The following is a 22982-nucleotide window of genomic DNA, read 5'->3' as shown; positions in this document are numbered from 1 at the left end:
ATGAGGTCACCTCAACCATCTGTTTCTAAGGTAACACAATATAGATCATCAATGATGGAGAGTAATAGAGTACATTTACTCTGGTAATCCTTTATGTGACTTGATTGTTAGTTATTGAGCTAATTCATTTCATATAAAACTTACTTTAGTCTGATTCAAATATTGTAAGTAAAAGTTTATTTGTTTTTGTAAATGAATCACAGATTATATATAATTTAAATCAAACTTTATATATAATCCAATAATACAACAGTAAAAATATGATGTTTGACTATTTTATTCCGGCTCTTCTGAACGTCCCCAAACGCATCACTTCAGACTCAGTCGGGTGAAGTTAGACAAACTTTATTGACAGAATGTTACATGAGTGAGAACAAACCGCAGCTGAAGATGTTCTGAGCGGAGACGTGAACCTCAGCCATGTGGTTTAGTGTGGGTGGTGGTGGTGGTGGTGGTGGAGGGAGGGGGGAGGGGGGGGTTTCAGAACTTTAACCCTGTAACTTCCTGTCACAGAGACGGGAACAGTCGACTCCCTCCACAACTTATCTCCTCTACATCTCCTGAACGCTGAAAACACGTCAACCACAGACTCCCCCCCCATCACCACCAGCCTTCGCCCACCTACCAGGCCTTGTCTCCACCAGGCCTCGTCTCCACCATGTCTCGTCTCCATCGTCCTCACTCACTGTCAGGAACCGTGTGAGCGACACAGAAAGCGTCAGGACACAGATCGGACAGAAACAACCATAACCTAGATATAAACAAGCTATAACCCATTATAACCTGGTTATAACCCGATTATCACCATAACCTGACAAGTGGTTTAGCTTTTTGAGTTTTGTTTAGACTTTAATAGATTAGATGATTTTTTATTTAACTTAGATTTTGGTTTTCTTTTAACTAATTTGAAGTTCATGTTTATTGTGATTAATAAAGATCAAGGTGGAACAATGTCTCTTGATCAGTTTCTCTTCATCCTCCTGTTGGACCTCAGTCAGAGTCACATGGTCACACCCTGAACCTCCACCAGGTGGATGTGTTTGTATCTCCTCCGTCTGTCGCTCTGTGGCGAGCGGCCTGCGTCCATCTGCGGTTGAGATGATGTCGTGGCTGGAGATATCACAGCTGATTTTATGACACATCTGCAAAGTGAAAGTAAACAGAAGAAGATAGTTTGTAGCTGTTGAGTTGTTTCATTCAGATCCTCAGTGGGTTTGATCTCCTCCTCAGCTGCTCAGCGCCTGTTCACTGATTCACTGTGAAACTCCCTCTTCCTGTTGACTGAGGCTGTCACACAGCAGCTGCTGAGCGGAGGCAGCGGCTGACGGCTGAGACGTTTCATGATTCACTCGGACTCGGCTCCTTCTTCTTCACACTGAACTCACGCAGCTCCAGCTCTGAGGAGATGGCGTCCGTGTGGACCATCTTCCTGCTGCTGATGGTCGGAGTTCAGGCTCAGAGCGGAGACACCGACACCGACGTGGGTGAGTCACATCATCTCAGGGTATTTGTTCTTTATGAGCAACATTATTAATATTATTATCATTATTAACCAACTCACTCACTCACTTACTTTCTACCTAATTTATTACATATAATATACCATGTATGTATATAGTAATATATGATCTGTGATACACACGTCAGAGCCCAGGATCAGCTGCAGCTCTCACATCACCACTGAGCTCAACAGTCTGACCTGTGAGCTGCTCCCTGGGCATCATGACGACGAGGACGATGAGGATGACGAGGACGAGGGCGACAGCATCGAGAACATGACCCTGTGGTAAAACATCTCTCATGAGAAAGTCGTGCTCCTCAGAGGAGCGGCGGTTACTGATGGTTGTTGTGTCACAGCTCCCCTGACGTGAGCGAGGGCCGGCGGGGGGTCAGGTGTGAGAGGGGTCACGGGAACACGCTCAACTTCACGAAGGCGCCCGTCGTCGACTTCAATCTGACCGTTCAGCTGAAGAGAGGAGGAGAGATCTGGACCAGGGTCGACCCGAAGAAGATAGGTACAGGAACGAAAGACCAGGTCAAAGGTCATGAGTTCCTCCTGGAGTTAAATCTGACCAATTAGACTATTTAACATTCTTCAAGTTCTTTTAAGTAGCGGATTCATATTTTAGTATTCATGAGTGTTTTAGGATTCAGATGGTGTGTCAGTGCTGCCACCATGTGGCCGGGAGTGAATCATTGAAGTGTGTGAGCTCAACATCAGACTCTCACCAGTGTGATGTCATTGTCCTGTTCCCACAGTTAAACCCCGACCGCCTCATCTGTGGAACGTCACGTTCGACCAGGAATCGAACAAGGCGGTCGTTCACATCCAGAGTCCGTACCACAAAGATTACCTGACAGGAAACCAGATGTTCCAGCTGCACATCTGGGCCACAGACAGACCCAACATGGTGCATGACTTTATTATTAGAGACGTCCTTCTGCAGCAGTGTTGCATTCTGGGTTTTTGTAGCCTTGATGTTGCTAAGCTAGTGATTTAATTGAAACCTGATTACAGCAGCAGAGGTGGACTCTTTGCTGACTCGGCGTCTTATAGTTTAATGCTAATGTTTTTATTTTTACCTTTCATGACATTGTTTTTCCTGTTTAACCCTAACGCTAACCCTTTGACCTCAGATTCAGAACATCTCATCAGAGAGCAGCATGAAGATCGACATGGAGCATCTGAGAAAAAGCACCAAGTATCATGTGAAGGTGCGATCGATCCCAGTGAAGCCACTGGAGGGAAGCTGGAGCGAGTGGAGCGACACGTTCACCTTCTACACTCCTGCTGGTGAGAAGAGAGAACCACAGTTAGTGTTTGTCCTGTGAAGCAGCAGCAGGTTGTCATCACCAGAAGATCTGGAATCTCCTCGTGTTTCCAAGTTGACGTCTCCGTCTTCTACATGTCCCGCTCCTGAGATGTTTGAGTTCTTCCAGTTTCACGTCCGTCACGTGTTAGAAACCTCATCAACACGTCCACTCGCTCCCTGGGAAGCTTCCACACATTGTCCTGCTGGTTCCTCACATGGACTCACTCTAACATGTAACACACATTTTACCAGGAGGCTGCAGGAGAAGATCCAGAACATGTCCAGAGACACTGACTCAGACATTTGTTCTCAAATGCAGTACATTTCAGGAACATGTCAGGAACATGTCGGGAACACGTCGGGAACACCTCAGGGAACATGTGAGGAACATGTGAGGAACATGTCAGGAACATGTCGGGAACATTTCATGAACACGTCAGGAACACGTCAGGAACACGTCAGGAACATGTCGGGAACATTTCATGAACACGTCAGGAACACGTCAGGAACATGTCGGGAACATTTCATGAACACGTCAGGAACACGTCAGGAACATGACTGGACATTTGATTGAAAGCAGAGTGATGAACTCGTCTTTTTCTTTTTCAGGAGCACAGGAACCTGACGACAGGCAGCAGATGTACATGGTGGTGTTGTGTCTCACCGTCCTGGTGGTGGTGTCTGTCGCGGTCGTTTTCCTCTGGAAAAAAAAGTAGGATGATGTTTGACAGAACATCAGAGAAAAGACTTGTGCTACTTCGACTTATCGTCTTTTCTCTTCACAGATTATTGACGTACATGTGGCCGATTATTCCTCATCCTAAAGAAACGCTGGTGCACCTCGGCAAACCAAACAAAGTGAGGCTGAGCAGCAGCATTGTCACATACGTTGCTAACTCCCGAGCTAACTGCATCACTCGTCTGAACTAGAAGCTGTTGACTTCTTGACGACTTGTGACTCATGAGAACTAAGTTTTTGTGTTTCTGGTGTTTCAGGGTCTTCTGTTGAACTTTAACCCCGAGGTGTTCAGCGCTCTCAGAGTTTCTTCGATGTCGCAGTGTTGCCACGAACCAGAGTCTTCGCCCAGTCCTGCTGAAGGAGCTCAGTCGGGCCATCCCTGCTCCACCCAGAGCTCCGACTGCAGGAGCACCACCAGCGTCAGCACCGAGGAGCTGGAGCTCTCCGCCATGCTGAGCGGGAGCTCCTCTGCTGCAGACGCCAGCCTCCACAGCGCCACCCCCTCCCCCGTCCAGCACCTCCTCCTCGGGGGCAGAACTGAACGCTGCAGTGGAGCGAACGAGTCCGAGGCGTCTGCAGCAGGTCAGCAGGAGGAGGCCTACGTCACCATGTCCAGCTTCTACCAGGACAAGTAGCCCGAGTTAATCCAGCCTCAAGTCGGAGGTCCAGCGCCACCATGAGGCCGAAATATAAATCTGAGCGGTGGAAAAATAATTTCATGATATGGAGGAAAGACCGGTGTCATTGAGACGTCAGTCGTCACATCAGAAGTTCTTCAGAACTCTGATTCTGCTTTTCTCAAACTCTTCCTTTCAAACTGTTTCTTTATTTCATCAAAGTTTTTACATCCACTTTGTTCAGAGGACAGACGCAACCAGCTGTCCTCCAGCGCCACCATGAGGTCAGCATTTTGTCTTTCTGACCATACACTGTGAATAAAGATGGACGACACACTTCCTCCACAAATTAAGCCCAAATCCCTCAGGTTCAAACGCTGCCATCTTGTGCTGATGACGTTGTTTGGTGATAAACGCCTGCTTTGAATCTTTAAGTGGAGGAGGCGGGTTTATGACCTATTCTCCAGCCAGACACCAGGGGGCGATCAAGACGCTTTGGCTTCACTTTTGGGAGCAATCATGTCGTCCATCTTTATTTAAAGTCTCTTGAAGATATAGCAACTTCCTCCATGAAAGAGTCAGAGATGATGAGTCAGGTCAGTGTTTCCTGATCAAAACTACTTTATTAACAATTATATCTAACACAATGAACTAGAATGAATCTCATTGAAAACATAAACAAACTCATATGATGAAAAGGTATTAAAACATGTCTATTGATAAATGCTTGAAATAAAATCTAATTTTATGTTTTTCTACTCAATATTTGACCGATGTATTTTCACAGAATATTCAGAGTAATTAAACTCTCACATGTTAATTAGCAGAGACACATGTTCAGTAGTACGGGCCGATGTTCTCGTATCCCGCATAGCTCGGCCAATCAGGGAAGATCCCATGTGAGCAGGTGGGGCTGCCATACGGGTCAAAATGGATCCCAAAGTCCCGGGAGCCCGTGTGGCGTCCGCAGGCGTCCGGCGGACTCGTCTTCATCGAGGACCAGACGATCCGGTAGTTCTTGCCGTGGTTACTGTCCCAGAACTTGCATCCATCCGCCTCGTAGCAGACGGCGAACTCCACGTGCTGGTGAGGCAGCAGGGCCTCGGGCAGAGACACCTGGAAGGAGAAGGTGTCGCTGAGCGAGCCGCGATACGAGTCCTTCGTGTACACGCAGTCCACGTCCATGTGGCTCCTCCAGGTGTCAAAGGTCACCCGCAGCGTCACACGTTTCTCAAACGACGTGTTTCTGACTTTGACGGTTCCTGTCAGCGTCTTGTCCTTCAGCACGCAGCGCTCCAGGCTCACCAGCTTCCTCTCCAGCCTCTGATGGAAGAGCAGGTAGTCCGAGGACGGCTGAAGGAAGTCCAGCACCAGTTTGTCGTCCTCGGCCGTCGGACTCAGAGAGGCGCTCAGCATCTCCTGGATGTTAGCAGGAACATCGATGGGATCGTTGAACTGGGAGAAAACCTTCACCTTGGTTAGAGACAAACCTCGGTCATCAGCAAACCACACTTTCTTTTTGGCATGTCCTGCGTCTCCACAGGACGCCGCTCTGTCCTGAGGCTGGGACGGGTCCACGCAGTCAGACGGTTGAAAGGTCAGAGCAGGTGTGAAGGTTGTGCTCGTCGTCCTGTAGACAAACTCCTCCTGGGGCAGGTACAGAGGTAGAGCCATGTCCATGGACATGATGAGACTCTGAAAGACATGGAGGACGATTCAAATCATCATCATTCTGAATATAATTTACTTTTAAGTTTGTATTACATAAACACAAGGCTTGTGTTTTGTTGTTACTTCCTGTGAGTAACTAAATTTTTCCTCGGTCTCTGTTTTAGATAAGGTTTTCTTCACCCTGAAGATGTAATGTTTCTGTCAGGTGTCTCCACCTGTCTCCACCTGTCCTCACCTGCTGCTGCACCACACTTTTAGCTCTCTGATTGGCTGCTCAAATATTTGAAGCATATGGAAAAAGTAGGGATGTTGAGAAAACTCTGCAAACTTTGTTACCTGGAGCAGCGGGTGAGGATCATGGATGGGTTCTCTCTTGTTTTCTCTCGTTCTCTCTGGTTCTCAGTGGTGAGGTCATCATTACAGTCTGATGTCTCCAGCTATTCTCTCATTTTCCTCTGAACTTTTTTGAGTAGCAGCTTCAAACTCACTCATGGTTCACGTGAACATCTGCAAAGAACCAATCAGAGAGGCCGTGGACAGCGTGACCGACCGGTGAACAGGGTCCAGCACACACCCCCTCGCCTCAGATTGACTTACATCATTCACTCGTTTTATATTTATATATATAAATAATGTATAATAAGAGTTTTTGTGAACACTGTGTGCCAGTTTCTCTCTGATAAAGTTAAACAATTGGATATTAACAGTTTTTCTGTGACAGAGTCACAGAAGCAGCTTCTCTCACTAAACCTGTCAATATTTATTCAGACACAAAGTATGAAGTTCAACAGGTCAGAGATAAGACGGGTCTGTGTCCCTGACTGCACCAAGGACACAGGACAGAGAACACAGGACACAGGACACAGGACAGAGAACACAGAACACAGAACACGACAGGTGGGACTACGTGTGACACTTTAGCCGCACATCAGCAGCTGAGCGATGTGCAGAGGAAGAAGGACCCTATGATGTCACAGGAGCTTCAGTGAGACTCAGATGAAGAACACTTGAACACAGAAAGGTGGCAGAGCAGAGGGAAGAAGAGAAAACAGGAAGGTGCTTACAGAGTTCAAAGAACTGGTATGATGAGAAACACACGTAGAACCCGGAGGGAGGAAACAGTCATATCTAGGTTACGCTGTGGTCACACAGGATAGAACAGAACATGATTTATAATAGAAAAACCACAGGAAGCTTTAGCACACGATAAATTCTACTCTCCAGAATAAGAAGTAGAGAAGAAAAATTATACTGAAGCTGAAAAATAATTTATATATGACTTATCTTTTACCAAGAAGTTCAGGACACAAATTGTTTATGTTTTGTTCAAAACCTCAGAAGGACAACATTGATCAAATATAAGTTTTTGTTATGTACAGTATATATATATACATATATATGTACAGTACTTATTCAATCCACACTCCATACCAGCTGGTGGCAGTAATGCACCACGACGTAGTTTAATCATAAAGCGTCAAAACGAAGAAGAGCTGCCGCAGCCCAGGCCCATCAATGACGTCATCGTCCGATCCTCCGGATGTGAGTGCAGCTGCTCTGCTAACAGCTAACAGCTAACAGCGGAGGCTCGGAGGATTAACCCGGGTTTGATGGAGAACAGGGCCGGACAGAGGCTCACCACGGTCCGCAGAGAATCCTGAGCCGGTTCCCCTGGTTCCTGTGGTTCCGGTGGAGGAACCTCCGCTGACTCATTCAACACGGTGAGAACTCAACGACACCGTGTTAGCCCGGGTAGCTAACACCAGCTAACACCAGCTGACACCAGCTGACACCAGCTGGCTGTCAGTGTCTGACCCTATGGTCTGACCGGCCAGCAGCCAGCTGGGAAGCATCTACACACATCCTGTGAAACATCGCACACATCCTGTGACCTCTTGGACTCACGCTGTGTCTCCTTCTCACGTCTGTGCTCATCACGACAACATGTCTGTGACTGTGTCGGTGTCAGCTCGCAGGCTAATGATCAGCGTCAGTCATTCAGGAGGACAATTCCAAACAATAACAAGATGAACGTGTCACATATAAAATACACACAAGACAGAACCAGCACCAAGAGAGAGAGGACCCGACACACAACCAGTGAACACACAACTGACACGACAACGGACATCAGGAAGTTAGAGAAACAAGAGCAGTACAAAATAATCACTTCTTCTTCTGGAGCTGACCAAACACTAAATTTGTGTGTTCACGATTTCCTGATTAATATTTCTAGATGAGTTTAACGTGTAGTCGTGTCTGAAGTCAGGATGAGTGAAGGTGTGACAGGAAGTAGAGAAGAAGAAGATGGTTTCAGACATGAACCGGACATCGGGTCTGAGTCAGCTGCTCCGGACAATCTCCTGCTTCTTCACATGAGAAACACCAACTCTAGAAGATGTCTGGACCCTTTAGCAACATGTCATGCTGCTAACGTTCCATTTAACTTCCTCTTGTTGCACTATAATAAACCAGAAATATATTAAAAACACTTCTATGGGTCTAACATGAAGCACTTTGTAGTTTGGCTTATTGAAGCAAATTGTACTGAGTTGATTCTTGTTGTTCTGGGTTTGTTCCCTCGGGGTTGATGCTCTTATTGTGAGTCACTCTTATGTAATGTGTTTTTGTATGTTGTTGTGTCATGTTTTTTACCTTTGCCGAAGGAAAGTTTACAGTTGAATTATTCAGGCAGAGATGAAATAAAAAATAAGTAATTTATTCATGAGAATTCCACCAAGAATAACTAGGGTGCCTCAGCTGTAACATAAAACAGACAACAGGGACACCTAGTGGTCATTTGGAGGATGGTCACTGCAGCTCAGGAAACATTGAGGAGATAAACAGCTGCTGCAGCTCTTTACCTGAATGTTTCCTCTGTTGCATCACACACGTGTCGCTCTGCACACGAGGAGTCATCACATGACCGTTCTGAGCGTCTCCTCTCTCTCTCCACAGGTTTCTGTCGGCTGCTGAGACGAGCACGGCGCCATGAGCGGGGCCGCTCTGGGCATCGAGATCGTGGTGGTGTTTTTCCTGGCGCTGTTCCTGCTGCATCGATATGGAGACTTCAGGAAGCAGCAGCGCATGGTGCTGTTCGGCACGCTGCTCGCCTGGTACCTGTGTTTCCTCATCGTCTTCATCTTACCTCTGGACGTCAGCACGGTCAGTAACCACCAGAGGAAACACTCGACTCTACGAAGGCCTGGACTGAGTGTGTGTGTGTGCGTTCTCTCTTTGTAGACCATCTATAAGCAGTGCAAGATCGACCATGAGGAGCACGCGACTGTTCCCACTGTCAACCCTCCATCGTCCAATCACACAACAACTAACTCCTCTGTCGCTCCCACTAAGAGGTCAGTGTCTCTCTCTCTCTCTCTCTCTCTCTCTCTCTCTCTCTCTCTCTCTCACTGACAGATTCAGTGTTCAATGGGCTGAAGTTGAAAAACAGATCCACATGTTTGTGTTTTTAATCTGACGTCTTGTGATTGGATCACGAGTTAAAGAAATAAAAAAAAACAAATCTCATCCTGCTAACAAACATACAAACAAACAAACAAACCTGCTTGTTCTTCTTCTCTCCTCTTATACTGCAGTTCACCTAAGTTGTGCTACAAACCGTGGAGCTACATCCCTGACGGCATCATGCCCGTGTTCTGGAGAGTTGTGTACTGGACGTCTCAGTGTCTCACATGGTCAGTACGAGTCTGTGACTGTGATGTAGAACGTAATGTAGAATGTGTATAAAATGTAGAATGTGATGTAGAATGTGTATGAAATGTAGAACGTGATGTAGAATGTGTATAAAATGTAGAATGTGATGTAGGATGTGTAGAACTGATGGCTGGACTCTGTGCTCTCAGGCTGCTGCTTCCCTTCATGCAGTCATACGCTCGCTCAGGAGGTTTCTCCATCACTGGGAAAATCAAAACGGCTCTGATAGAAAACGCCATTTATTACGGAACGTACCTGCTGATCTTTGGTTCTCTGCTCATCTACGTGGCGGTTCATCCTAACTGGCATCTGTCCTGGTGAGTGCACTCTGGTTTTAAAAGGTAACCTGTGGTTTTGTCTGATACTGTGTGGTTCTTTTTGGTTCTGTGTGGTTCTGTGTGGTTCTATGTGATTCTTTTGGTTCTGGTTCTATGTGGTTCTGTGTGGTTCTTCAGGTACGAGCTCCAGACCATCGGGATCACTGCAGCCAACACCTGGGGTCTGTTCCTGCTCGTCCTGCTGCTGGGATACGGCCTGGTGGAAATCCCTCGCTCGTACTGGAACAGCTCGCGACACCAACACCTGCTCATCAAGACATACTTCAAGGCGTCCAAGCTGATGACGGAGAAGGCGGATGCAGAGGAGAACCTGGAGGACGTCATGGAGGTGAGCGGCTGGAGACGAGTGTAGTGTTAACTTCACGTGACCTCATTGTTCTAATGTGACTCGTCTTCTGCTGCAGGAAGTGAGAAAAGTCAGTGAGTGCATCAAATACAATCATCCACTGAGGAAGTTCATCGACACCATTCTGAGAAAGGTACGACACAGACTCTCACCTGTCAGTCATTGTTCCTGATCACAGTGATCAGCTGACTGATCTGACTCCGCCCCCTCAGTGTCCCGTTGATTACCAGGAGAAGATGGGCCGGAACATGGACGACTACGAGGACTTTGATGACAAACAGAACACGTATCCCAGCGAGAGGAGTCTGGTGAAGCTTCATAAACAGGTGAGACGCTGAGGCCGCATGTCATTGGATGCCCACTGTCTAACTTCAGGCCCCGCCTCCTTCAGACACTGCATCTGAGGAACGATTGCGTCACGGCTGAACTGATGTTGAACTGTGTGTGTGTCTGTGTGTGTCTGTGTGTGCGTAGGTGATCTATGCGGTGCAGAGACACAACAGGACTCGTGTTCAGTGGCAGATCCTCCTGCAGCAGGCCATCCACCTGGAGGACGTGGCCAAGAATGAGACCAGCTCCAGTCACCAGTTCGTCCACAGCTTCCCGTCGTCCGGCCCAGTCAGCTGGTTCAACAGATACGTCTACAACCCGACTGCAGGTGGGTCCGAGCACAGGGCCCCGCTCCCAATGTAAACATGGCTGTAGAGGTCAGAGGTCATCAGCTGATACGTGGTCACGTGTGTGTGTGTGTACAGAGTGGTACTGGGAGTGTCTCCTGAAGTGCTGGTTCTATCGGCTGCTGTCCGTGGTGCTGACCCTGTTCAGCGTGGCCGTGGTCTGGTCCGAATGCACCTTCTTCAGCACGCGGCCCGTCCTCTCTCTGTTCGCTGTGTTCATCCAGCTGGCCGAGCGAGACTACAACTACCTGTACATCGAGGTGAGAGCGTCCACACGTCCACGCTGAGGACACCACGTCCTCTCGTCTCCGAACTGTCAAACCACTTTATTTATAACTCAGATCAGTTCAGTAACAGGTTCATTAAACCTCACGACACTCACAGGAAGTAACAGCAAAATAAAAGATGTTAATACATCAATATAATAATGAATAAAAATAAAGTGAGTTAATGATTTTTAGTCAGAAGTAAATAATTTTTTTGTAACTGACCACACTGCCACATGTCTGTATTATCCCCTCTGACCACCAGATGGCGTGCTTCATCACCATCTTCTTCCTGTGCACCTGCGTCTACTCCACCGTGTTCCGCATCCGGGTCTTTAACTACTACTACCTGGCCTCCCATCACCAGACGGATGCTTACAGCCTCCAGTTCAGTGGCATGTAAGTATGACAGCCAATCAGAGTGCAGCGATCTGCCAGGACCAGGAACGTCTTTGATGTGCAGACGGTCATGTCTTCTTCTGAACTTTGACCTGCAGGTTGTTCTGTCGTCTAACTCCTCCACTGTGTCTCAACTTCCTGGGTTTAATCCACATGGACTCTGCCATCTCCCACCAGCTGAAGGAGCAGACAGCCTACACCTCAGTAAATCACCAGCACACAGCTGCAGAGTACACTGCCCCCTAGTGGCCACAGAACAATACTCTATGTACACTAGCATTCTGAGCTCTACGGGAACAAATGAATCAGATTGGAAGATGAATGAACACATCATATCGTTTACACTGTGGTCTGGATTCATGTTTCCTTTCTCTGGAGTAAACATGTTCCTGTCTGACTTGTTTTCAGATCATGGGATCAATGCGTGTTCTCTCCTTTATCGCTAACGGCTTCTATATCTACTACCCCATGCTGATCCTCATCCTCTGCATCGCCACTTACTTCAGGTGAGTTTCAGCTCTGAAATGTTTGAACAAAGTTTGAATGTGAAACTCTGACCATCTGGAAACGATTTTAAAATCTACTGCAGAAGAGCAGCTGGAACTTTGATGGTGGAACAGGGAATGATTAAGGATAAATAATGTTGAGGCCCAGGGGTCAGAGGTCAGATGATTGTGTGATTCAGCTCTGAGGTGTAACCGACTCTTTCCTCAGTTTGGGAACTCGCTGTCTGAATCTTCTGGGCTTCCCGCAGTTCCTGGGCGACAGTGAAATGACCTCTGACCTCATCGATGAGGGGAAGGAGCTGATCCGACGAGGTGAGCATATTGAAAACATCCACAGTAACAGAATCCTGCTTAGAAACCAGGGTTGACAACTGTCTGTGTCTCTTCTCAGAGAAAAGGAAGCGGCAGAGGGTTGAAGACGGAGAGAACAGACGCAGAGTGAGTCTTAGTTTCTTCTTCAAACACAAACTTGTTTTGCCAGTAGAGAGTTTAGTTTGGAGAATAGTTAGTGCTTCTCAGAACAGCTCTGAGAGACTCACTGTTATAGCGCCACCATGTGTCTGTGCTGTGCCCTGCAGGAGTGGAAGGAGCGTTACGGAAACCAGAGGGAGGACTTGGCTGCGAGGAACCGGAGCAGCCATGAGATGAAGGAGACCAGTTACTCCGACACTGTGACCTCCAGCAGCAACAGACGTGAGTCACATGACAGCAGACACATGATCAGTCGTCGCTCAGCTGTTCACTCGAGTGTTGATCACAATGACTGGTTTGTTGAACAGAGGCTAAATACTCTCGCTCTGGGAGTCGAGTGGAGCGAGACCACATGGAGCTGCTGCAGGACGCCGAACCTTTAGACTTCAGCGCTGAGACTCTGGCAGACGACCCTCTGGACGCCGAGCCTGGAAGGTAATCGTCCTCCGCTGTGTGTTTGATGAAGTTATCTATCTTATTAGTTATATATGAGACATGTGGGACATCACCACACTCTGTTTTAACTTGCCGTCACTCGAGCTGTGCTGACATTTAGTTCTTTTCTGAATCAGTGCTATGACACACGTCGCATGCTGTGGACATTTTGCATAGATATTGATTATTTTAACGGTCATGTCTCAATCTCTAGTTTCAAGTCTTCATATTAAGTAAATCATGATTATTTAGACCATAAAGCTCTGTGTGTTTTGGGGGGTGGGTACCACAGTTTTTTTGACAGCTGGTACCTCCGATGAGTGCAGGTGGCAGGTGTAGGTGGGCGTGCACTGTCCTTCTGCTATCAGTTAGGCTCCACCCCCAAACTCCTCCAAATATGGTTACTTCTGGTTTCAAAATAACCAAGATGGACAACATGTCAAACTGGAGGCTTCAGAACAGCAGCTGAAAAACCAGTGGGTGACGTGTTGTTGGGTCGAGACTTGTTTCAGTCGTGTTCACACTTTGTGTTTCATCAGACACGCAGGAGGACGCTATCTGTCCATGTCCTCGTCCCGCAGCCGGATATTTGACGACGTCTAACGGGGACGAGAAACGTGAAGACATGAACATCGCTGCCTCCACGTCCACCTGCAGGAAGTGACCTCCTCCACGTCCTCGTCTCCCAGCATGCACAGCAACAAAAAACACAGGTCACGTGTCCCTGAAGCTCCGTCACCTGAACATTTTCACTTTGCACCAGTTCTCATGTCCGGCTCAGCCGCAGGTCGATGAAGACTCTTCTGAAGGAACGTGAATGTTACTAAACCCTCGCTGCCGGATCCTCATCTCAATTCTCCTGCTGAATCCCCTGCACTGTCTGTCTGAGCTGCATGTGCTGAGGCTGGAGTCGCTCTGTGATCGTCTGAGCATGAAAATGAATCAGCAGCAGCTGCTTGTGCAACACATCACTTTACTGAGGGTTAATGAAGGACCTGCAGCGCAACACATTTTATTTATGTTTTATTTTTTGACCTAATGTTCATGTTGTGTATTTGCTGTGAGAAACAGTTATGAGCAGGTGATCCAGTCACTGACGCACTCGGTGATAAACGCGGTTCACGTGTAATAATGCAACTTCCTCTTTTTCATGTTTAAGGATTAAAAAGCTCAGAAAGTGACTTATTTATTTTAAGTAAATTTAAAATTGAGATGATTCATTTACATATCAACAGTTTTGGTTCAGGTGTAAATACACAGCTTCAAAAAACATGCGGAAAAAAAGTGCCCTTAGAGCGACTTTATAAAAAGTATAAAGGCTCAAGAATGGAGCCCTGAGGAACTCCTCACCTAGATAACAGGTCTGTTAACGGGACCATTTTTTATTCTGTCTGTTTGACTTTGTTACGTGAGCCACATCAACCTGATAATCTGATAGATAACGTGTTTACAGCTGGTTCTGCTGCCCCCATGTGGACAAAATCCACTGATGTGGATTAAAGAAGTGGTTACGTGTCGGCTCTAAAGGAACAAACAGACAAAACCTATAAATGTATTTAAATTGTTATTTCCTGATCGTGTATTATTTCGTTTGTCTTAATGTTCATTTACGAATTCTCAATAGTCCTGATGAATCCAGAACTTTAGAATATTTGGTGAATTCATGTATTGAGTTTACAGACGGTTATGCGGCCTCCAAGTGGCCAAAAAGAGTAACTGCACATTAGAAGTAATATATTTAAATTAAAACCTTAAAAATTTACAAGTGACACAATGATACATGAAAGCTAGTTTAACTAACACTAGTATAATTCAAGATTTTTATGAAAATATTAGTTTGTAGTAAATCGGCTCAAATGGGCCCAGGTGTAGATATTGTTAGCATTTAGCTCCGGGGCTGATGAAGAGTCCAGTGACTGTGTTCACCTTCACACCGGCTTCTCCTCATGTCTTCTCAGTGACACTCGTCTGTACATATGTATGATATGTTTTTGTATGATATGGGTTAATAATTAAGGATATAGAGGAGAATGTGTATTTATGGTGTGATTTGTGCAGCTCGTCCACCTTCTGTCTCTTTCTCTGCTCATTCTGCTGAGGACCTTTCTGATGATCTCATATTTATTGTCGTAGTGATCTCGGCTCTTTTGATTTGTGATTGTGGGGACATGTGATGTACAGTAGTGACGATGGTGTGTGGCTCACTCTGCTAATAAAGCTGATCATAAACACTGGTCTCATGATGAAGTATGAACACGTAAACACTTCAGAGAACATTGCATTTATACATTGATTTCCTGGAATCTTAACCATAGTTATTATTACTAACCTTAAACTATCTCCACCTTAAAAATGATTTACGTTACGAATACTTTTTATTTCCAGGATGTGAGTGTGTAAACACAGAACATAATTGCACCTTGAAACTAGGTGTGTCTCTCCCTCCTACACACAGACCAAACAGTTTCACTTCAGCCTCTGATGTGTGAGAAAGAAAAGCAGACGTGACAGTTTGAGGATCCTCATTTGATCAGACTGATCTGGACACTGAGCTCAGTTCTGCTCCACCTGCTCCACCTTCACCTGCTCAGGTAGGTCAGACCCCATCAGTTCATGAATCAGATAGAGAGCAGATCACTCAACTCTCTCTCTCCCTGATCAGGAAACTGTCGAACCTGCTCATAAGCTTCTCTCCATCTTGAGGAACTTCCTGAACATGGCGAGTTTTGGAAGCAGGGAAGGTAGCCGGAGAAATGCTGCTCACTCTGCAGCTTCATTCATCGAGGTATACGACAGCTACGAGCCCAGGATGAGACAGATTGTGGACGAGCTTCAGAAGGTTCATGAAGAAGTGAACCAACTGAAGCTGATTTTATTTGCAGGAGTAGCTGGTTTAGGAGCAGCAGCTGTAGTAGCTGTACTTACTGCTCCGTCATCTGAAGGTCGGAGTTTACTTATGTTAATGTTTGCAGTAATTGTTTTCATTATAATGGTGAAAACAGGAGAAGCAGAAAGTGTAGGGAAAGTGAGTAGATTAGTAGGAGAGTTCAGGACGAAGGTCTTTTCACTGAACAGTGAACTGGAAGATGTGAAGAGTGCATGTGAAGATCTGCGGAGAAGATCCGTCGGAGCTGAGGCCTTAAAGTTCATCAGACTGGAGATTGACATACTGGAGCTGTGGGCTCTCAATGAAAAACTACAAACTCCTGCAATGTTAGGTCGGATCCAGTCACTGTTGTGTGATTATAAAAATACTTTGTCCAGATTTTTACAGATGAAAACAAAACTGCAAAAACTGGAAGAAAACACAGATGGAGGTGAGGGGCCAGCAGCACTCCCTACTGGAGTGGAACATTACCTGCAAATCGTGCTAGATTGTTTTTTTTCAGCATATAGTAAATGGACATAAAATGTTTACCCTTTAAAAATAATCTTCAGCTTCCTCCATGTCTGTTGAAAAGCTCTGATTTTATACCAAAGGTAAATATCTTTCAAAATCAAATAAAAATGTTTACAATATTCTATTTCTAATGCTCATGTTAAGTTTTCCTTCACTTATTATTGTTCCTCTCTGAAGAGCAGCTGTTGACGGGATGTGGAGGTTTTATAATTTCTCAACTTTAAGGTCGAGGTGAATAATATTTTCTTATGATGGTTGTTATTTTATTTTAAAGAAATTACAGACTCACACTCTCAATCATAATGAATGGAATGAAAACTTTATGAAATTAAGGTTGGTGAAAGAAGTTTGTGCTTGTTCGAGAGGAACAAATGTGAAGAATCCTTGATAATCAAATGTTCAACTACAATTCCCAGGGTGCATTTCACCTACAATCGGAGAGCTTCCATCCTGTCACGTGCTCTGTTGACGTTGAGTCGAATGTAAAACTGAATAAAAACATCCAGCGCTTTAAAAATGTCTCTGAGTTTATGTGTGACGTCCTTAACTCAACAGATTAACTAACGTGACGTGGTTTGTTTTCTATTCACACTTCCGGCCTCTGAGAAACAACAGCCGCTGAGACTCATGGGGGATGTAGTTCAGAGCAGGCCACAGTGTTGAGGAGACTGAAACTCAAACGGAGGGTCAGTTGAGGTTCTGGTTCTGGTAAGGTGTGGTTAGTTGTGGTTAAGGCCGAATTATAGTACTGCGACTGCGGCCAGCCGCAGTCGCAGTATTTAGAGAAGTTCCCTGCTCTCCATCCAGCCGGTGAATCCAGCACAAGTCGTCCAACAGGAAACACGCGTGAATCTTATTCTGAAAAGCAGGGGATGTTTTCACCGTCTTCATTGATGCTTCACTCTTGAATTTGCCTCAAAGTTCGGATCCTCATGATAAACATTTTCTATCAGAAAGCAAAAAGATCTGAATCATTTGTGAATAATTTATTTTTCTAGTTTCAGCAACATTCTTGGTTTAACTTTCAAATGCCAAATGCTTTAATTTCACATGTTTTAATTTCTCCGACTTTATTTGCATCATTTCAGTCGTGGTAAACCTTGTAAATCAAAAACCTTACTGGAATAAATTCTTGTTTTGTGATGTGCAGCTTTTTCTTCTCAAACTTTGCCTCAGTTTAAAAAGACTGTTATAGAATCGGTTCCCATCGGCCTCCTTTGAAAAGCAGTTTGTGTCAATTCCTTGATCTGTAAAACCAAAATTTAATAAATTTCTGATTTCCTATCTTTTATTTGGTGAAGTTGTTTTCCTCACTTTCTCCCTCACACTTAATCCTTCATCTTTAAATAAGGACATTTCCTCTAAAGTAAGAATTAATCTCTTGTCTTCATGACTGCAGATATTTCCCCCTTTTCAAAAACGTCTCCGTCCAGACGACAACACAAAAGACTCAAACAAGCATGTCGGGCCAGTAGGGGGCGATAGAGCCTGCGAAGAGTACAATGCCCGAGAAGATGTCGTGGTCTAAGATATATAATGTCTGGACGTCAGAATCGTGGAGCACCGATGCTAAATGAAGCTGCTAACTTGGAATCAGACCTGTGCTAACCACATACAGAGTAACGGGTCTGCCGCCGCCGGCCCAGTGGACAAGTGGGAAGACCACTGGGACGGCATCATTTCACAAAGTCCACGTTTTACATATGTTTTTACCAATGTGAACATGATGCTTAACGACTGAGACTGGAACACTGCTCTCGTTCCATAAATAGACTGACGCTCAAAAACGTTTAATATTAAAGTCACTTTAACCCAGTCAGGACCACGATACCTTTGCTAGCAGGGTTTACACATGTAAACCCTGCTGTTTGTGTCTGGTATTGCAGCTCTGTCGCCCTCTTTAAGGTTCCATTATTAACATTCACCACCACTGACACAATATGTCTTTACAATAGACAATGCTTTCATGTAATGCTTTAATTTAATCATCAAGATTTGCATTTGTGAGCCAGGAAAGTATAAATAACAGTTTGCTCCAATATCAGTATCATTTCATTTATTTTAGCAGGATACACAGCCTGGATCAACATCGTCAGTTTACTGAATTCAGATCAACACTGAACACACGAGAATAACACTGGGAGTTCAGTAGCTGTTTGTTGTTTACAGCTCCGTGTGTCACTTGTCTCGTATCTGCAACGATGCTTTTACACCACAGAAGTTCATAACTCATGACAAATACTTTGAAGTTGAAGGAGTAACAATTGGTCTATTTTAAATGTTCTGATGGATGTTAATGTATTTAACTAAGAGTCCTTGGAGAATGTCTGAGATCCAGTCCTGAGGAAAACACGTGGGCCAGAGACAACTTGTGAGAGTAAACTGTGAGCCATCAAAGGCAGTGTGGCATCAAAGGAAGCTGCCTCTAAATATCAGTGACAGTTCCTGTTAACACCGGAAGTGCCTCCACGAGTCTTCACCGTGACGCCGTCGTGTTTAATGTTTCCATGGGAACCGAACGCTCCGGTCGTAATTCTCACCGGAAGTCATCTCAACTAACTTCAACCTGAATTTAACCAATCCGGACTCATCCTGACTAACGTGAACTGACGCGAACTCACCGGAGCCGTTCAGGATGCTCCTGAGTCAGAAGAGACCCGGGACCCGGGAGGTGAAGGGACCGAGTCCCCGCGAGGTGGCCGTGGTCGCGGTGAGACACCGAACCTCCGCTACACGGAGAACTCAGAGTTCTACTGAAGTACAAATACTGTAGAAAGTATTCATGTGAATGAAAGTCGGACACCAGATGTAACTGTAACTTACTAAATGAATTTAATAGTCAAATATCAAAGAGAATAATTTATTTAAAATACCTTATTTAATATTAGAAGTGTTTAATTTTGTTTTATATTTTTAACTGTAACTGATATTAAGCAGGGTAAATATCATTGTATCTTAGTTTGGACTTTTAATCATTATCATTGTTGTTAAAGTTATTTATAATGTTATAATCATTATTACTAATGTTGCTGGTTGAAGTTTTACCTCAGGTCGTGTTCGCTCAGAACTGATGAGACTGAAATTGATGTCATTTTATTTTTAATCATTCATTAATTTACACCTAAGCAAAGCCAGGGATGTAAATGAGTGTTTGTGTTGATCAGAGGCCGCGGCTGCCTCCGGGGCGTCATCATGACGAGATCCTGATGGAGAGACGGGAGAAGGACTTCGCCCGAGACCAGCTCCTGAAGTTCAGCAGGAACCAGAAGAGCTGTGACATCACCAGCTCGTGGCTGAAGACCTCAGAGCGTCACATCCTGAACGGAGCCGTCAACAGAGAAGTCCAAGCTGCTCTGAAGCTGTATGAGACCGACGTGGAACACCGGAGACACAGGTCTGACTGAATCAGGTTTCATGGAAAGTAACTGAGTACATTTACTCAAGTTGTTTTAAAATCCTTTATTTATTGTCTCACTGAGATTTGGTTTTAAGCAGAAACATTCAAAATACTCAAATGCTGACATGGAAATCCAAACACCTTTAAATTAGTTTGATCAAGATCCATGAGTTCCTCTCAGTGAAGAACGTCTCCACCTGTTCATCTCTGCAGGCTCCAGGCTGTGCTGGCGGAGGAGGAGCAGCAGCTCCTGCAGGAGCTGGAGGATACGAAGGAGACGCTGGAGGAGAGACAAGAGAAGATGAGAGTGAGAGCTCAAACACTGAGGGAGAGAAGAGAGAGAGAGAGACAGCAGCTGGTGTCTGAGAAACTGGACAAGCAGTTCAGGTACTGAAGCCAAACTTAAAGGTCCTCCACGCCATCTTCATTTGTGAGGGGGCGTGTCCGACTAGCTGCTGGGCGTGACACACACCCAGCAGCTGGTCAGACACGCCCCCTCACTGAGGCAGGTGGAGTCTGATGCTACAGTCTGTGAGTCCATCAGGTCTGCGGCTGGTTCCTGAGGAGTGACTGTTGTGCATGATGCTGTGTTTAAAGGGAGCAGTGCCAGGAGGTGCGGAGCGTACTCAGCAGACGGAGGGAGCAGCAGGTGAGGGAGGAGCAGGCAGCTCTGGTGAGGAGTCGACAGCAGCAGCTGCAGCAGCAGCAGGAGGAGGAGGAGCTGTTCGACGAGCTGTGGGAGGCCGATCGACGAGCTAAAGACGAGCAGGAGCAGCAGCGGGCGGAGATCCAGCGGCTGAGGAACATGGAGCAGCTGATCGGCCTCCACACTCAGGTGGAGGAGGTCGAGCTGAGGAGACGGACTGAGAAGGAGCAGAAAGAGGAGGAGGCTCGACTCATGGTACGTGAATATCCAGCACCTGAACACCTCATGACACGTTCAAGTACCTTTATCACATACTTCATAATGAGTTATCAAACAACAAACATAATATAATAAAGGTTAATTTCCATGCTTTTGAAATCTAAAGCTGTTGTTTAAATCAAGACGTGATTGAATCCAAACAGGAAGTGTTTCTTTGCTTTGTGTCTGCGTGTGGTTTCCCTCCAGAGGCGGGAGGAGGAGGATCAGCTCCTGCTGGCCCAGCAGCAGCACCGACTGAAGATCCAGTCGAGGCTGAGCAGGCGACACGAGCTGGATCTGGACTTCAGGATGAAGATGAAGCACCGAGCTCGAGATCAACAGGACGAGCAGCAGCTGGATATGAACATAGAGCAGCTGCTGCTCCAACAGGAAACAGACAAGAAGCAGAAAGGTGCTCGCAGGAAGGTAAACACACCGAGCCTCTGAATGATCAAGTGATCAGTTCAGGAGTGAATTCACTGTGTAGCAGTGAATTCACTGTGTAGCAGAGGCCAGTAGATGAAGTCAGAGAGCGATAACCACCTGAACCTCAGTGTGCAGTTCATTAGGAACACGTCAGGAGAACAGGGTTAGGGTTAGAACATGATGTTGTTCTTTGTGGTTCAGGTGGAGCTGTGTGAGGAACAGCAGCGGTACCGTGAGTATCTGTCTGAGGAGCAGCAGCGACAGAGGAGGGAGGACGACGAGACGGAACAGCTGATCAATGAGAAGATGGAGGAGAACTGGAACAGAAAAGACCAACTGAACCGTCTCCAGCAGGAGAACCGCAGGAGCATCATCAGAGAAGTGGTGACGGATCAACGTCTGCAGATCCAACGAAACCGTAAGAGAACCAGAACCAGAACCAGAACCAGAACCAGACTGACAGAGAACTAAACGTTCTCATATTTTACTGTGTGTGTGTGTGTGTGTGTGTGTCTGTGTGTGTGTGTGTGTGTGTGTGTGTGTGTGTGTGTGTGTGTGTGTGTTTGTGTGTGTAGTTGACCGGAAGTTGCAGAAACGTGCTGATGATTCCAGAGAGAGAGACGAGATGAACAGAAGGATGGAGGAGATGAAGGTGAAGGACGAGGAGGAGAGAAGAAGGTGAGACATGTTTTCATTCATCATGTTTTCATCACATGTTCCTCACATGTTCATCCCGTGTTCATGTATTCACAGTGAGAGGCGGAGGTGTGAGGAGTACGAGTTGGGGCTCAGGCGTCAGCTGAATGACCGTCAGCAGCTCGGCTCTGATCTCAGAGCTCAGACTCAGAAAGAGGAGGAGCAGAGTGCGACGCTGCGGCAGATCTACAACCACAGGAAACTCCAGGTCCTGGCGGCGCCCGTCTCCCAGTCCGCCGCCACACACCCGTTCAGGAGGGCAGGGAGGTCCAGCTCCGCCCTCACAGACCATCATGAGTCTGACCAGGAGGAAAATCTGTCTCCAAAGTGACCGGAGAGGCTTCAGTCACCTCCGACAAGATGATCAGTCCTTTAATTACTGTGTGTGTGTGTGTAGGGGGGGTGGGGGGGCACGTTGCTGACTGAACAAAGACCTTTAGCCGTCGGCCTAAATGAAGTGGGGTTGTGTGTGTCCTCGATGCTCCTCGTGCATCTCAGGATCCAGATCAGTTCTTCTCTGACTCACAACCTTCAGCGTGTTTACGATCTGATCAGAATACTTACACACGTTTTATTCCTTTAATAAATGAAATCTGCATGTTGTGTTCGTGTGTGTTTGTCTTTGTCTAACTTTAAAATGAGTTTAATGACCTGAAACATTGAACTTTCACAAAACAGAGAAAAAAACGTTCACAGCTTTTTTTTTATCCGTCATCTGGGAAATTCAAGTATTATTTATCTTTTCAAACTAGTAAAGAATTTATACATTCAATCATTCACGTGTTTTTAAATGATTCAACATTCAAGAAGATTGGTTGTCGTTCTAAAACATGAGGCACTTGAGAGGAAGCAGCAAATAACTATATAGATGATATTAATATAATGTGTGTAATAATTAATATAACATAATATATTCATATTATATTTAAAAACAACACTAGAATTTATGAACTATCCAGTAGTATAAATCCAGTATTAACGCACATAAGAGTTTGTGAGTCTTATCTGCACTGGTTCATTGTGTTTTTCTAATTTGAATATTTGAATTATTTTGATAATTCCTTTTTCACATTCATCTACAAAGTAAATCGATGATTCGTTTCTATAGTTTTGTCTTTGAGTCTCAACTGAAATCTCACTTGTTCATAATATTTCAGCACATTCCTG

At 45.6% G+C, this 22982-nt stretch overlaps 4 protein-coding genes across 5 annotated transcripts; 3 read left to right on the top strand and 1 right to left on the bottom strand.

The window, feature by feature from the left end:
* Positions 1 to 1206: 1206 nt before the first annotated feature.
* On the top strand, positions 1207 to 4932 carry il7r (interleukin 7 receptor). Its single transcript, XM_062412370.1, has 8 exons — positions 1207 to 1484; positions 1648 to 1786; positions 1858 to 2015; positions 2260 to 2411; positions 2638 to 2794; positions 3423 to 3525; positions 3599 to 3671; positions 3810 to 4932. Exons 1-8 carry the CDS (start codon positions 1406 to 1408, stop codon positions 4185 to 4187), a joined length of 1239 nt encoding a protein of 412 aa, XP_062268354.1. The 5' UTR covers positions 1207 to 1405; the 3' UTR covers positions 4188 to 4932.
* ppp1r3b (protein phosphatase 1, regulatory subunit 3B) lies at positions 4769 to 7621 on the bottom strand. Of its 2 annotated transcripts, XM_062412371.1 has the most exons (3): positions 7480 to 7621; positions 6177 to 6347; positions 4769 to 5864 (listed from the first exon to the last, which is right to left on the bottom strand). In XM_062412371.1, the coding sequence occupies exon 3, from the start codon at positions 5853 to 5855 to the stop codon at positions 5007 to 5009; it is 849 nt and encodes a 282-aa protein (XP_062268355.1). In that variant the 5' UTR covers positions 5856 to 5864; positions 6177 to 6347; positions 7480 to 7621; the 3' UTR covers positions 4769 to 5006. The 2 variants fall into 2 exon arrangements, with proteins under 2 accessions (XP_062268355.1, XP_062268356.1); XM_062412372.1 differs by lacking the exon at positions 6177 to 6347 and having other exon boundaries at positions 7480 to 7616.
* On the top strand, positions 7427 to 15223 carry lmbrd2b (LMBR1 domain containing 2b). The gene is made up of 18 exons (XM_062412369.1): positions 7427 to 7561; positions 8799 to 9005; positions 9084 to 9196; positions 9437 to 9535; positions 9704 to 9871; positions 10010 to 10220; positions 10297 to 10371; positions 10451 to 10564; positions 10713 to 10896; positions 10994 to 11175; positions 11447 to 11580; positions 11679 to 11784; positions 11989 to 12086; positions 12295 to 12398; positions 12478 to 12524; positions 12665 to 12779; positions 12866 to 12992; positions 13532 to 15223. Exons 2-18 carry the CDS (start codon positions 8832 to 8834, stop codon positions 13593 to 13595), a joined length of 2115 nt encoding a protein of 704 aa, XP_062268353.1. The 5' UTR covers positions 7427 to 7561; positions 8799 to 8831; the 3' UTR covers positions 13596 to 15223.
* A 3690-nt stretch (positions 15224 to 18913) lies between these two features.
* On the top strand, positions 18914 to 22418 carry cfap53 (cilia and flagella associated protein 53). Its single transcript, XM_062412368.1, has 8 exons — positions 18914 to 19102; positions 19557 to 19786; positions 20003 to 20176; positions 20387 to 20690; positions 20901 to 21119; positions 21321 to 21537; positions 21695 to 21797; positions 21873 to 22418. Exons 1-8 carry the CDS (start codon positions 19028 to 19030, stop codon positions 22144 to 22146), a joined length of 1596 nt encoding a protein of 531 aa, XP_062268352.1. The 5' UTR covers positions 18914 to 19027; the 3' UTR covers positions 22147 to 22418.
* The last annotated feature ends 564 nt before the right edge of the window (positions 22419 to 22982 follow it).

The sequence above is a fragment of the Platichthys flesus genome, chromosome 19 (assembly GCF_949316205.1).
Source record: "Platichthys flesus chromosome 19, fPlaFle2.1, whole genome shotgun sequence".
NCBI classification, from domain to species: domain Eukaryota; kingdom Metazoa; phylum Chordata; class Actinopteri; order Pleuronectiformes; family Pleuronectidae; genus Platichthys; species Platichthys flesus.
This window is presented reverse-complemented; position numbering and strand designations above follow the sequence as displayed.

What these genes read in the sequence shown, in the direction of transcription:
- cfap53 (XM_062412368.1), top strand. Translation starts at nt 19,028, where the DNA reads ATGCTCCTGAGTCAGAAGAGACCCGGGACCCGGGAGGTGAAGGGACCG. An exon ending in GCGAGGTGGCCGTGGTCGCG is followed by an intron (nt 19,103 to 19,556) that starts GTGAGACACCGA and finishes TGTGTTGATCAG; the next exon opens with AGGCCGCGGCTGCCTCCGGG. An exon ending in GACGAGGAGGAGAGAAGAAG is followed by an intron (nt 21,798 to 21,872) that starts GTGAGACATGTT and finishes ATGTATTCACAG; the next exon opens with TGAGAGGCGGAGGTGTGAGG.
- il7r (XM_062412370.1), top strand. Translation starts at nt 1,406, where the DNA reads ATGGCGTCCGTGTGGACCATCTTCCTGCTGCTGATGGTCGGAGTTCAG. An exon ending in AGACACCGACACCGACGTGG is followed by an intron (nt 1,485 to 1,647) that starts GTGAGTCACATC and finishes TACACACGTCAG; the next exon opens with AGCCCAGGATCAGCTGCAGC. An exon ending in GTTTTCCTCTGGAAAAAAAA is followed by an intron (nt 3,526 to 3,598) that starts GTAGGATGATGT and finishes TTCTCTTCACAG; the next exon opens with ATTATTGACGTACATGTGGC.
- lmbrd2b (XM_062412369.1), top strand. Translation starts at nt 8,832, where the DNA reads ATGAGCGGGGCCGCTCTGGGCATCGAGATCGTGGTGGTGTTTTTCCTG. An exon ending in ACGTCTCAGTGTCTCACATG is followed by an intron (nt 9,536 to 9,703) that starts GTCAGTACGAGT and finishes CTGTGCTCTCAG; the next exon opens with GCTGCTGCTTCCCTTCATGC. An exon ending in AGCAGACAGCCTACACCTCA is followed by an intron (nt 11,785 to 11,988) that starts GTAAATCACCAG and finishes ACTTGTTTTCAG; the next exon opens with ATCATGGGATCAATGCGTGT.
- ppp1r3b (XM_062412371.1), bottom strand. Translation starts at nt 5,855, where the DNA reads ATGTCCATGGACATGGCTCTACCTCTGTACCTGCCCCAGGAGGAGTTT.